At 33.5% G+C, this 15,066-nt stretch overlaps 1 protein-coding gene across 1 annotated transcript; it reads right to left on the bottom strand.

Moving 5' to 3' along the window:
* Positions 1-3,400: 3,400 nt before the first annotated feature.
* Hcf (Host cell factor) lies at positions 3,401-14,290 on the bottom strand. The gene is made up of 7 exons (XM_069115780.1): positions 13,709-14,290; positions 12,153-12,860; positions 11,950-12,095; positions 8,965-11,868; positions 8,656-8,883; positions 8,201-8,582; positions 3,401-8,109 (listed from the first exon to the last, which is right to left on the bottom strand). The coding sequence occupies exons 1-7, from the start codon at positions 13,875-13,877 to the stop codon at positions 7,979-7,981; spliced, it is 4,668 nt and encodes a 1,555-aa protein (XP_068971881.1). The 5' UTR covers positions 13,878-14,290; the 3' UTR covers positions 3,401-7,978.
* Positions 14,291-15,066: the final 776 nt, after the last annotated feature.

Raw genomic sequence — 15,066 nt, 5'->3', positions numbered from 1 at the left:
CCTTGATATATACAAAAGAAAATAATACCATTAAAAATTTTACTAAAAGAAACACAATAATAATCAATAATTGATGCTCCACAACAAACTTACAGTTGGCCAGCAGAAAATTAAACTGAAAAATCAAGGAAACGTAGGGATAAAATTTGTATCAAACAAAGAAAATTCAAAATTCTAACCAATCCATTAACGCGAAAATTCTTGTTTTACTGTCCCTAAAACGCTATAAATAAATAAATTCCGTGCGACGAAATCGAATATTTATTTTATTCAACTTTAATCCTCTCCCGTGCCAGTATCCCTGCACATAGCAGGTTAGCCGAAAACGTGGAAATTATCTATCAGTAGCCTAACACTAGTCAACGCGACCCATAAGTAATTAATTTATCAATAAATTATTTCGAAAATAAGTATAAAGAAATTTCTCTATTCGAAACAGTCCTCAGACTGTTTCTGGTGGCAGCAACTACCGTGTAAGAAATATTTCTTATACAATCAAATAAATTTAAATCTTTCCCTTCAGATTAAATTTAAATCAAACAGAAAGTAAAATCAAAAGTTTGAATTTGACTTTAAACGAGTACGTAACAGTAATAATATAATTTTTGCCACATTTTTTTTATTTAATTATATTGTATATTGTACAATGCATTTAAAGCATTTAATATTAAAATGTTTTTTAATATGTATGTTGATATAAATGCAAGAATAAAATGTAAGATCAAATATTATAAACATAATGGAATAAAATAAATTTTCTTTATATTCTTTAATAATTTGTATTAGAAATGAGAATGATAATATAATTTAAGATCATAATCTATAGCCTTTTTATTATTGATATTCAATTTAATACTTTTACTTTAGAATAAGATAAGACAAGCTTCTTGTCTCTTAACACTAAACCTACCGACACTTCGTGTATACCTATTCCTACCGTGTGCGGTCAAAATGACCGGTGATTAAAGAAATAATAGTTTTTATGATTTAACTTAGATAATGGTTAATTTATAACTAAATGTATGTAAAATGATGAACTTTTATAAAATTTTGTCCTAATTTATTTTAATTTACTTTTGTTTAATTTCAATTATAGACCTAAATAGAATTACGCTTTTATTTATATAGAGATATATCTTATTCAACTTTGCTGCATTTTTTGCAAATTATCTTATTATCAAATGTACATTTACCGCATAAATATTTCCCGCATTTTAAACAAATTTTCGTAATTTTATAACCTTTACAATTTTTTACTTGACAAGTTTTTTGTAGCAGTGAATCTGAACTTGTTGATAGTTTTATTCGCAATATCTTCATTCTTGATCTTTGTCGTGCAGAAGATATTAAAATAGTTAAAATATTATGAAAAAAAATTAGTCATATAAAATATAATTTAAGATATTCATTTTTACCTAGTCAGCCTTTATTTTCACTCGCTGTTCTGTCAAACCTAAAACAGCTATAGCCAAGTAGTCGTAAAAAGTTACTATCTCTATCAGGCTACAAGATTACGGGCTCTCATTTGAGGCATTAAGAGAGCCCGTAAGTGCATTAAGAGAGGAATAATTAGAATTCCATGGTATTTCATGGGATTTTGATCGTCTAACAGTAACATAAAGAAATAAATTTCGTAAATATTGTAAAATTGATAATCTAGAAAAAATAAGAATTTCGGTGTCAAGAGTAAGGGATTGACGTTGTGAATAAATGTGCACAGGCACGCAAGTTTACATACATTTATTCTGTTCTCTTTATTACATATAATATATGTTTAGTTAACCCTACCATTGAAGAGAATCTATAGCTGAATAGAGTGAAAAATAGCGCGATCACGTAATGAACCCAAACGCCAAGAGACATTGCACTCACAGAAACTCGACGTCCAAATTCGTCGTAACACGATTTACTGAAAGATTCAAGAAACTGGCAAAACTATTTTCAACTAATCGATCGTATAATAACATAAAGGAGAAGATCATACAAGCATGCGATTCCTGCGTAAGTTAATTCATTGCCAATATTAAAATTTTAAGATATACTTTCTTCCAGTACAATTAACTTGATATCTTTATACGAATTACGTATATACTATTGCTAACAATAATTCTTGTATACTCTCAGATCATTTACTTTATATCGTTACTTTTTTACGTAGAAATTTGATTAGTAATTATATAGTTATGATTAAAATAAAAAAGTTTTTCAATCTTATAGATTCAGTATTAAAATAGATTTATTCTAATTAAATTTTAACTAAATACGAACCAGCCAATGTTGGTATTATCACCTTTTATTATCTAGTCTCGTTCGTTAATTGTACGCATTTTTCATTTCATTTTAACAATCATAATTATAAATTTCTTAGCGACCGTAATTATAAAAGAAAATAACGATCCATAATGTATATATACGCAAATTATAATTATTATCATAGACATCGTTACTGTTCTCTCTCACGTTCAGTGACTACGCCTGTACGTCTGAAGGAAAATAAAATATATGATAAATGTAATATGTGTCCCACCGGACATTTCAGTCACGGACACCTGTATATCATCGTTATGCAAAACATGTGAATTGCCGATCACCAACTTCTCATTACGTCCTAAATCTAGCTTTACAGATGTTCGTCGAAGGTTCGAAACATTCGAGCTAGACGTGGAAAAATAATCTATTGTTGCAAACGTCGTATGTTAGTATTCCGCACACTCGTACGTATTTACATACATACATGTACACACGGGACACGTTCCATTCAATTGTTCCTTTCATATAGTCTAAAACTTTCGAAAATCGTGCTGCTTCGAAATTAATCGATATCGAACAAATAGATTAATTTTTCCATTTTCCTTCTTCCCACTCTCTTTATCGTTTTCTTTTTTACTGTATCCTCTTTTGATCGATTTTTCAATGGTATTACACACGTATCACGTAAAATCTAGTTGAACACAAGGAAGTGCTAAGTTGAGTATTTGAGCAATAGATCTTTTTTCTTTTTTGATTAGAATTAGTGATTTGATGGAGTGTTTCGAAGCCACGACGTTATTTCACACAGCATTCCTCTCGAAACAGCATAATTGTCGATTAATAAGTTCTTTAACATGTATTGAACGAAAAGAATATCGCAGCATTTCTCGTCTGCGTGAATTTCTACTCACGACGGGTCCACGTGTTTCAAGACACGTGATAATTAACATCGAGATACGTCGAAATATTGCACTTTCTGTGAAAAATATTCGACAGAATTGCATTTAATGTCTTCCTTAGACTATTGTCGAAAAATCGGTAACTTGTCGTTTAGTTACAACGAATTTTGTTTCTTTCTTCAACAAAAAGAAAATTAAGATCACAAAAGGTATCGTTTATCTATATATATGTATATAGAATGCAGTCACACCTGTGCTACCTACTAAGAATAACTCTATGTCGATCCTCGCGTACATAAATACCACGTTTTGTTTTATTTTTATCCTTAATCATTCCATCGGTTGATACAGTGAGCGGAATATAGGATGTCTCTACGGTATTGCTCTTCTCGGTTCGTTTCAAAAATTTACTCGTCCTTGTTCTATTTGCACAAGATGCAACACATCTGATTAACCAGAAACATGCATCGTACGACACAATCGTTCGCGCATACCGTAGAATTATTATACGGAAACTCGCAGTGTCCGCTTTCATTCTCTCTCCGTTATTCTCGATATTACGAAGTTTAAAAAAAAGAACAGAATAACCGAACTCTTCTGCGTTCTTCGATCAACTAAATTTCTATTAATTAACAGATACAAAATTTAGATCTGTTATTATCGATTAATCGATATGATTTAATCAACGCTGTACAATTACGAGAAAGCGATGGACGCTCGAAGTCGGATGTCGGATGATGGTTGAAGATATAACCGGAAGAAGATACTGCACTAACCAGCACGTAAATGAACCCGCGTGTTCTTCGTCGCCGATTATATCAAGCTTCTAGAATGTTTAAGTGGAAGTCAGAACGTTTTTCTTTATGACATCATAAAACATAAACGCTTGCGAGTATGCATATGAAATCATCATCATCGATGGAAGAAACGATTTTTGATATCGTAAAATCACACGTTGCTAATTCCTTCATTCGCGTCGATTCTGGTACGACTTTACCAGATATAATATGTGTAAAATTGGCTTTTGAAATAACGAATCCTATAAAAAGGTGCGATTAAATATTAAAAAGTAGGATATTCTCATCTATGACACGTGTTCACGTTTTAATCGTTAATGATGCTCGTTTCGCAACGACGGTACGAATATAAATTTATATCGAGGTATAAAATTACAATCTGTAAACGTTGTTTAGCGTCTTTTCTTTTACTTTTTTTATCTTTTTTACCGACCTTGCGATTAGGCACGCTAAGTTGTTTTCTTAAGTGTAGCTTAAACGTGTGATATTATTTGGATAAGTAAATTACAAAATTCGACGAATCTTCAAGAGATATGCACGAGAAGAAATAGTGTTCCAATTTTCTCTTATTTAATTAAATATTGGCCTTTGAAATTGAAACTGTTTATATGAGTCTTAGAATTATTCTTCTCGTATACAATGTTTTCGATTACCAAATCAAAACTTTTGGTACTTTAGACGGTAACAATTAATTGTATGCGAATTTTATCACTAAAACACAGTTCTAAAATTTCTCGTAGTCCCGCGGCTACGCTTCGAGACTACGAAATTCCATCGAAAAATACAAATATATATTACTTAGTACGATTGCAGGTTGAGTGCAGTACTAGTTTGTTTAACGTGAATCACGCTAAATTCCTATAAAACTTCACCGTAAAGTCCAGGTCTCTTAAACCTTCGCTGCAGCGTCCTTTCATTCAATTTCTCTCTAACGTGTACAATTCGCTTTCTACCTGATTATCCTTCACGCGTGTTTGCACGTTGCAATCGCGTCGTGTGATTTTCAGATCTAGTCACGTAGGAAGAGTCTGTGGTAAAATCGTGGTCTGACATTGCCGTTTGCTTTTCTCTTTTCTTATATGTCAGAACAGTACAGCAAATTTGTTCATTACAGTTTACTTTCAATTGCGTGTTTACGAAAAAACCAAAGACTGGTTCGAGCATATTTCATGCGCTAGAAAAGAAAATATTATAGTTATTTGTATCTGTATTTCCTTAACTATAGATCTTTCTTCCTCTATTTTCTAGATCTCTTTCAGATTTCTCACGTCCTTGCAATCGATACCATCAAAGATCTTTAGATGTAGATCCTGCTTCGAATGAACGTAATTATTAGTTCATTAACGTTTTATTAAAAAGGTACGCGATTTACATCCGAAAGTCTTGGTATGGTATTCATTCACTTCACCTGTTTACTACAATTAATTAACTCTGGAGGATGATAACTCAGTGCATATGCAATATTCGCTTTCGTTACTGCCAAAAGATACGAGTGATTAACAGAAAGGCAACACGCGGGATATAATATTGAAATATAACGTATTGAAATTTATTTATAGCAATATTACAATATAGGTAGAAATAGAATATACTTTTTATAGTGTAAGTTTACGTATAATTACGTTTTCCGTTATTTGTAAATTGTTTATTTCATCCCAATTAATAATGAATAAAATATCTAAAATTTGTCTGTACCAAACTTAGAAGAAGAATCTGTAAAATTTATAATTCATAAATTTGCTTATACAAGTTCAAGGTATATAATACAGATAGATTGTAACACTCTTACTAGTATAATAAAATGAAGTTTAATACGTACTTTTTTTTTTTTTTAGTAATTTTAGTATAGTTACAGTTAGTTTTGGAGATGCATGTATCTACAGTGTAAGTACACATTCATGTTATAAAAGTTTGCTACAGTGAAATAACGAGTATTTCATGTAAGATACTTTTTTCTTCTATATTTATTCATAGTTTCTTCTAATATATTTGAATATTATGGATATCGTTTCAATACATTTGGATAGAACAGAATATCATGCCACGTATACGTACATTTCAAAATATTCCATTTGCAGAATATGTATAATAACTTTGAACTGATATTCTAGTACGGTCTAGTGTCATTTTTCGTTAACAAAACTTATAAAACAAGATAAGAGAACTAATAACTTTTTATCAATTGTTCGTAAAAATAGTTTACGTTATCGGATAGTTATCGAGAATAATCTCGCATAGTCAAATATAGTTTCTTAATGGATTACACTCTGGATAATATGCATTATGTAAGATTGGAATTTATCGAATGAAAATGGATGAAAATAATACGCCAAATTAATGTAAAGTTATTAGTTCTAAACGTTTTATCAATCTTTTAACACATTTCAAATATGCTAGTTTATAAAATATTAATAATGTAAATTTTTAGCATAACATATTAGGGATTTAAAACGCCATGTTAATGCTTAAGCTACAAGCAGATAACAGAAAGTTTGTATTGATAATCTAAAAATAAAGTGTGCGCTTAAATTATTACAGATTCAACATAGCCCCAAGCCACCTAATCATATGTGTGAACCACACATTAATTGATTATTAATGTAATCTATTAATCGTTGGTTTTTACAAACTACTGTTTTAAAAGCTACTTCAGTATCTCAGTTAAAATATATTATGCTCAAAAAAAAAAATTGAAGACTTCCCTAAACAAATTAATGTATGACTGCTTCATTTATTTTCTCTATAAATTTTTTTTATACTAATACCTTGACTTAGCAATATCTTAAAAGATTAAACTTCTTATTAGACATAATATATTATAATGATATACTATCCAAATAATTATTTTGTTGCCATATAAAAATATTAACTTTGTTCAAATTCTTTATTTTTCAAAATATCAACACTTTCGAAATCAAGTTGTAATTTTCACGAATAATACGTGCATTTCTATGAACTTATATTTTCCCACTTTTTTTTTTTTTTTTAATAAAATATCTCTGCTTTATTGTTGAAAGAAATAACAAAATTTCAAAGCAAATCTGTATTTAAAAGAAGTTTACACTACGTGCTCCTTTCTCTTTATGTTGATTATATATTTTCTTTTTGCGATTGGCAGTAACAAAAGTAATGAGAATAAAATGTAGCACCGATATTCTATACAGAAAAGGATGATATCAACAAAATTTTCGTTATACTTGCATCGTGCTGCAAAATTTCGAGAAAATTTCAACAAATACAATTGTAAATAAAATTAAAAGAAAATATTTCCAATTACAGTATTTACAATAAATATTTAAACATAATAGGAAGCTTTCTATACTTCCACTTCATATTAGAAAAACTGTACGTACATATATCCGAGTAAAAATAAAAGATTTTCAAATACAAGTAATTTAAAATAAATTCGAACAAAGCATTTGTTAAATACAAAGCTTTCGTACAAATTAAATGACTACTTCATTTCATCATTGTTTTATTACAACTTGTAGCTAAATTAAATTCGACTATTAAAAGATAAAAATGGAGGTGGTCAATATTTAAACGAAATTATATACCATAAAAAGTGATGCAAGTGTTGATGCAAGTATCATCGGTATGTTACGACGCTTATTATGGAACGCATTATAAACGTGGAAAAAGTTATTTAACTTGAAAATAACCACCTTGCCATTTATTAACAGTACTCGTATTATCTTTACAGAAAATGTCGCGCATTCGCGAAGGAATAGGAGAATAACGGTGAGTCAGAAAACGCAGTATAGAAAGACCTTGTATTCGTATATAGAACACTTAAAATACTTTTTTTTTAACTCTTATGTTTATACCTCAATATAGCTATGGATACCTCTTCCATCGCTCTATATCGTGCATTCATTTCTTTCATTTGCTCGCATGTTACGTCGTTTATTCGAAGAATATACTGTTTCATTATCGTTGTTAGGCGTGTGTACCAGCGGAAATTAAATAATGAATAGCGCTGTTTGGATATTTGGGCTGTAAAAGGTCAAGGAAAAACAGGCTCACGAAAAGTTAGCTACTTGGTCTCTTTAGTTTCACCTTCTTCTGTGGGGAGCTTGCTTGTAAGCGTATATTTACACCACGTCTCTTCACTTGAGGATTGTTCTCCATAAAATTAGTTTGATCTGATGACGCTACAGATGCTGGTATAAAAATTAATATTTTATAACTTTTAATAAAATACCATTACTAAAAATTACCCAGTTTGTTTCAAGAAAAAAGAATATAACTAACCTTGTTGTAACCACCTAACTTGCGTGGCTGGCCCATATCCTTTAACATTTCGTGCTGCTATTCTAAATATTATGGCCGGTGTTCGAGTAGTATCAACATAAGCGGCACTAAGGGAACTATTAGATACCGAACAAGAATTGTTTGTACCGCAATAAAATTTTGTAAATGTTAGGTTCGAATTCGACGCCGTTGTCTTTGGTTCTCCGTTATTATTTGGTGCGGTATTCGCCATTGCTATGTAGGCAGAATATTCCAAAATGGGTCCATCATTTCTGTTAGGTGGTGGTTCCCATGAAATATGAGCACCGTCTGCCGTTTTACTAATTTTTATAGCGCTAGGTGCCCCGGGGAATCCCGGGACATATGTTCTGAACGCCGATACCTTAAATAAAAAAATGTTACATGAAGTTGTATATTTTTATTTTAATGTCCGTACTTGCAATTGTTTTACTTACCTCACTCCAATCACTTTGTCCACAACTATTCACAGCAGCAATTCTAAGTTTATAAATGGTTCCCTGTTCTAAAGGAACCTTTGTTCTTCCTTCAAAAACATCCATAGTTAATGGTTGTGTTATATCTAAAGGTTCGTCATTAGGTAAGTAATAATGTTGTACAGTAAATCGTGATTCCTGTGTTACTCCTACATCATACCATTCTTCTTCTTTTTTCTCTTTTTCAGTCTACGAAAAAAACGTTAAAAATTTCTTATATACGAAAAAAATTAGCTTATTATTATTGTAATCTAAGATATGCACTTTTACCTGTTCAGCCTTTATTTTTATTGGTTGTTCTGCCGAAACTAAGGCAGCTGTAGCCAACGTAGTTAATGCCGTGGAATCATCTCCATTTTCTGTTCTAGTACCATTCATCTTTTCTTGTTTCAAACTTTCTTTTTTGATAGGTTCATCTTTTATTTCCACTTTCATTGGAATTACTGGTTTTTTAATATCCATTTCCTTCTCAAGAAGACTAATACTATTGACAGATGATGCTGGCGGTTCAGGAATCTTTGCTTGTTTCATTGGCTCATCAGGTTGTTCTAATTTTATTTGCATGATGGATGTTGTGATTGGAATATTAACAGTGGTAGAAGTTGAACAAGAATCTGTAACCATTGGTTCATCGTTGTCCTCTAATGTTTCCATTGGAGTTCCTTCAGGAAGATCCATTGGTGGCTCCACAGCCTCATCTTTAATTTTTTCTAAAACTTGAGTTTCCTCTTGAGAGAGCTGTGATAAACTATCTTCAGGTGATAAATGTTCAGGAACAGATGGTTTCTCAGACTCAGAAGCATATGTATCTACTGCCATTAATTTTATATCATTATTTTCAATCTGTTCACTTTCATCATTTTCTGGCAGTTCCATAGCATCTGGCATGGATGCTTCCTCTGATGAAGCTTCTATTGGATCTTGCATACTAGAAATTTCAGGTTTTATTTGTGCTTCTTCAACTGATGCATCATTCATATCTTGCATATCAGTTTCATTCGCTGGTTCTGGTTCATTAGAAACTTCAATAGGTATGTCATTTTCGTCTGGCTGAGCATCAATGGAAGGTTCTGGATCTACTGGAATATCTTCTGCAGCGCTTGTAGAAACAGGAAGTTCAGATGCTCCTTCTGACAAAGTTTCTGGATCTTTTATAGAAGACTCGTCCATATGAACAGCTTCCACTGGTGCTGCATCTGTATCTTGCTCCATACTTACGGAGTCTGCAACTTGTGAATCTTCTTGATTCTCTAACACCGGATCTTCCGCTAAATCAATTTTATCGTTCTCTTCGTCATCATCAGACAGAAGAAGATCTGCTGGACCATCAACTTGAGGAATTAAGAAGTTACCATCTCTATCAATTTGCATTGATTCACCAGCTCCCATTTGAGAAACCAAAGCAGCTGCTGTGGTGGTTTCATCACCATTACAACTTTCATCCATTTTACCATCTCCTGCTCCACCATCATCTGTAGATACCATGAATGATAGATCACCAGAAGGTTCTTGAACTGGATCTATTAAACCTGCCTCTGCAGCTAATGCAGCCAATGCTGCATCAGTGGTAGCAGGACCATCAGATGTAGATGCCAATGAAGCTGATGGTTGTTTTTGTGATGGGACAAATAACATTTTACTTGTATCTATTGTCTCTGATGCACTTGAAGTAGTCACTATTGTGCTACTTGTAGGCATAAGAGTAACCGTTTTTGCACCTATTCCTCCAGACATTTGTAATGTTACAGGCTTACCAGATACTGTGACAGTCTCTGGCGTTTTCTGTATTTGTGGCATGGTAACAATCTGACTCTTTCCAGGATTAAAGATAGCTTGTGGGCTTCCTTTAGTTGTAATAGTTACCGTTTTTGGAACACCACCTTGGCCTGGAACTGTAATAGTAATCGGTTTTCCAGTAGTGCCACCGCCCATTGCACCAGATGACACAACGATCATCTTTACTCCTTGTTGATTTGTTACGTGATTAGTAGCTGATAAGGGTAAAACATTTACAGGTGTGGTAATATTACCCGTTTGTCCACTGCCAGCTTGGGATGTAGTTACGGCTTGTATAGTTCTTAAATTAGATCCCGTTGTAACTACTATTATTTGATTACGGCCAACTAATCCACCATTACCACCAGGTTTGGTAATCATTATCGTTTGTTTACCGCTAATATTTTGCCCTTTGCTCATTGCAACGATGTTAGATGTTTTCATAGTTGTAAGAATTTTAGATCCCTGTACAGTATTCGGATTTACTAATCTCAATATTTTAGCCCCCTGATTAAGTGGCTTTGCACCTGTTGCTTGAACAGTCTTTCCTGGGATGAGGCTTACTTTAGGCACAGTTGCTACCATTGCTTGTGCTGTTTTAAGAAGATGTACTATCTGGGGTTGACCAGATATATTTTGCCCTGGTTTTTGTAGGATAATTTGTTTACTTTGTTGTGGTGAAGCAGTTCTCAATACTGTCGCTCCAGGGGCAGCGAAACGTATTTGTTGGCCTGGTTGTACATTTTTCATCCTAATTGTATTAGCTGTAGTTTGTGGAAGAATTGGTACATTGTTCATGCTTATTTTTGGCGTAGCAGCAGCTGCTGCTGCTAAGGCAGCAATTCCTGACATAGCAGCTGGTGTTTGGCCTGCCACTGTAGTATTAGAAGTTGGAGCTTGTTCAGTAGCAGTAGTTGCTGTTGGCGTCGTTGTAACTAAGGGAGAACGAATTCTGATAAGATTTCCGGCTACTCTTGGTGTCAATGGACTCGATGGTTTTGTTACGCTTTGTGATGGTACTGGTTTTTGAACTGGGCTTTGCACAGTTGACTGAACTCGGACCGGAGTTTGTGGAGGTATGGACGGTCTAATAGTGGCTGGAGTTTGTGGAAGCTCAGGGGCAGCAGTAACAGGTGAAGATGTAGCAGAATCAGTTGCAAGAGTAACCATTGCCGATGTTGTGGTAGGTGTTGCAGTGTTTGCTGGAGTGCTGACTGTAGGAAATGTTCCAGTTGTCGCTGAAGGTTTACATTTTTGTATTTGCAATATGTAGTACTGTGCAGATGGCACTGGTGTCCATTGAATTTCCAGTGCTTGCAAACTAGCCCTAACTAAATTCAATTTCGATGGTGCAGATGGTTTGCCGACTTCGAGGTACCATAAATCTTTACAACAAACCTGAGGATAAAAGTAAATCATATTTTATAACAGGTAAAAGCATTCTCTAATTAAAAATAAATTATAAGGACTAACCCTAACCTGATTGTTCCAAGCTTTGCGATATCCATCTCGACCAGACCATACATAAAGTTTATTATGCATTCCAATCGCACAGTGACCAGCACGTGCACGAGGAACATTTTCCTCCAAAGTATCAACCGTTAACTGTTCCCATGTCCAAGTTTCTAAAATAATGTTGTCAATTACGAAATCATGCATCAACAAATATAACATCAACTTACCTATATTTAAACAAGCCAACGTGTTTGTGCATTTCCACTCTTTTTCATGTGTTGCAACTTTAACATCATCAACAACAAGTGGTACCCATCCTCCAAAAACGTACATTCGATGACCAATTAAAGTGGCAGTATGAAGAGAACGGGGTAATGGAATAGGTCCATGAACCACTGGTTTGTGCCAAGTCATTGAATCAACATCAAGATACCATAAATCACCCAAACGACAGCCACTCATACCACCATAAATCACTAAACAGGTTTTTCCTGTCTTACTATCAGTATAAGACACTCCAGTATGAGACTCTCTAGGTGGTGGTGCATGCCCATTTGTTTGTGGTACATCCCAAACTGTTCCTCCATTAGGAAGTAGTTCAAGGGTATATAGGTCATTTAAATATCTTGGTATATTATTCTTATGATCCTCACTGTCATTAGCCAGTCCTCCAAAAAGAAAGACTCTATTACCAATAAGGGTGAAACTATGTCCTAATCTGGGACATGGTGGGGAATCATTTTCCGGTGGTCTGGGTCTCAATTTTTTCCATTCCCATCTAACTGCTTGAAGTTCATAAAGCTCATCTGAATACTTTCCATATTCAACCATACCACCAAAAACCAAAATACGGCTTCCATCAACAACAAATCCATATGCAGCACAGCCAGGTGGAATATCACCTTTTGTCGATGGTACAAACCATTGATTAGTTGCTGCAAAAAGTAATAATGTGTATAAGTAGGAAAAAATTTTTCAGTGCATGATATACATTTGTAATGAATTAAAAAATCTTTAATCATTTGAATATGTTACAGAAATTTACATAATTTTTATTTGTAAACAAAACTTTTAAATAAATTTATAGAATGATATTAATCAACTTAACTTATTAAAAACTAAGAAATAATATTAAATTTATTAAATATTTATAATATAAAAAATCTTATATTTATATATTTAGGATTATATTTTTATTAAGGTATATTATTATATTTATTATCTTTATATCATATAAGTAACTTGAATAGTATCACTAAGGGAAACATTTCAAAATTAAGTACGAAATATTCGTTACAGTACGCATGCGTATAATTGTTGGCAACATAGTAAAAGAAATGCTATACGCATTCATGATATGGTAAAGATGTGAAAACCTAAAATGAAAGAGTGGGAGGAGAAATAGGAACAGAAAGAAAAAAGAAAAGGAAGGGTAAAGCGTGAACGTGGAATGACGGGAAACGCGGCGCGTTGCATATCGTGGTGGGGCGTATAAGACAGCAATGGCCGCTCCCGTGCGTATAAACATGAAAAATGACAGATCGCACTAATTCTACGCATGAAATTAACCCAATGTCTAACAAACAAGACTTATAAAGACACGTATAGTAAAGGTACATTTAATGTATATGGAACATATGATAATAAGACATCTGACATAAACAAAATTCATGGTTTTCACGATGATCCGGCCGGTGACCGTTTTGTCAATGTATGCCGCCATCTTGGATCGCGGGAATCATCAAGAACGGCGCGAAAGACGCACAGCAAGGAAGCAACTTACTCGTGTTATAGACATGAAGCTCGTCAACAATGCCCTCATTTCCACCGCCGAAAACGACCATAAGGTCCTTAAGAGCAACTGCCCTGTGTCCATGCCTAGGTCTTGGCTGGGGTCCGGACGGATTTGTGATCCGCTTCCACTTTAGCATGGGTGCCGCCATGATGACCATCGATCACATCATTTTTTCATACCGCGCAGCTATGCACCCACCGTGTTACCCCTAGAGCAGTGCAACGCCCGATGGTTTCGATGATAGAGTGTCCTTTTCTTCAAACTTTTCTATCTTCGATGTCCACGATACAACAGTTTGGATAACTTCGAAGGTTCACACACCCAACGAGAACTTACTACTTCTTGATATTCTTAGCACTGTCAATATCGTACGTCTTGATTATAACCTACCTTCGGCTATTGTTCTTTATTAATTAATTTGACTTAACAAAATGGTCCATACAAATATAAAGTCAGATGAATTTTTTTCGGTGGGAATCATGAAAATTCTACGCGATTTAGAAGACGTCTGTAACGTAACACGTACACAGAACGCACACCGTGTATTTACGTTCACGATGTTTACGGCACTGATTTCATGTCTTCTAGTGTGCTCACTCAGTATTCATCAATGATCCACCCCCGAATATATTTTTCATGCTACTAAATTATTATTATAGTTAAATAATGGTTTTTTAATGTTATATTTCAATCTAAATCTATTCTGTATAGTTTCTTATAATATTTGTAAAATAAGTTTATCTGTTCGTTACTTTTAAAGATTTCACAAACCAACAAAAAACGACGCAACAAAAGAATTCCCTATGTATTCAGATTTCCCTAGATAATCATAATACAAATTTGTTAAATATGATAACTATGTGATAAGAAATTTGTAATATTTACTGTAAGAATATATTACCGTCCATAATTTTGTGATTGGTACAAGCGAACACTATATATTTAATGTACTATTGTATGAAATTTGTCTTACAATTGCATACATTACCAGATATGACTAGAGAGATCGCCGATGTAATGTTAAAAAAGTCAGCCAAAAAATGCTCGCTAGGAATATAGGCTTCTAGCGGCCAGCGGCCAAACTATACGCACATTTCTTCTTCGGTGATCTTGGTAGGAGAAACATGCGTATTCACGACGAGAGGGGAAATGTGCATTCCTACCACACATCAGCGAAGGGTAAGGCCAACAAAAAATAAACATTTCTTAAAAGTTTAATGAAATATTAGAAATAAATTGCTTTTTTTGCATTGATTACAGAAACAACAATCAGGATGATCACAGAATAACAAGCAGTCAGCAGCAACCATCTTCTTGGAAATGATTATTGTAAAATAATTATATAA

This window comes from Bombus flavifrons, chromosome 6, assembly GCF_040668555.2.
Source record: "Bombus flavifrons isolate JBK064 chromosome 6, iyBomFlav1_principal, whole genome shotgun sequence".
In the NCBI taxonomy this organism is placed as follows: domain Eukaryota; kingdom Metazoa; phylum Arthropoda; class Insecta; order Hymenoptera; family Apidae; genus Bombus; species Bombus flavifrons.
This window is presented reverse-complemented; position numbering and strand designations above follow the sequence as displayed.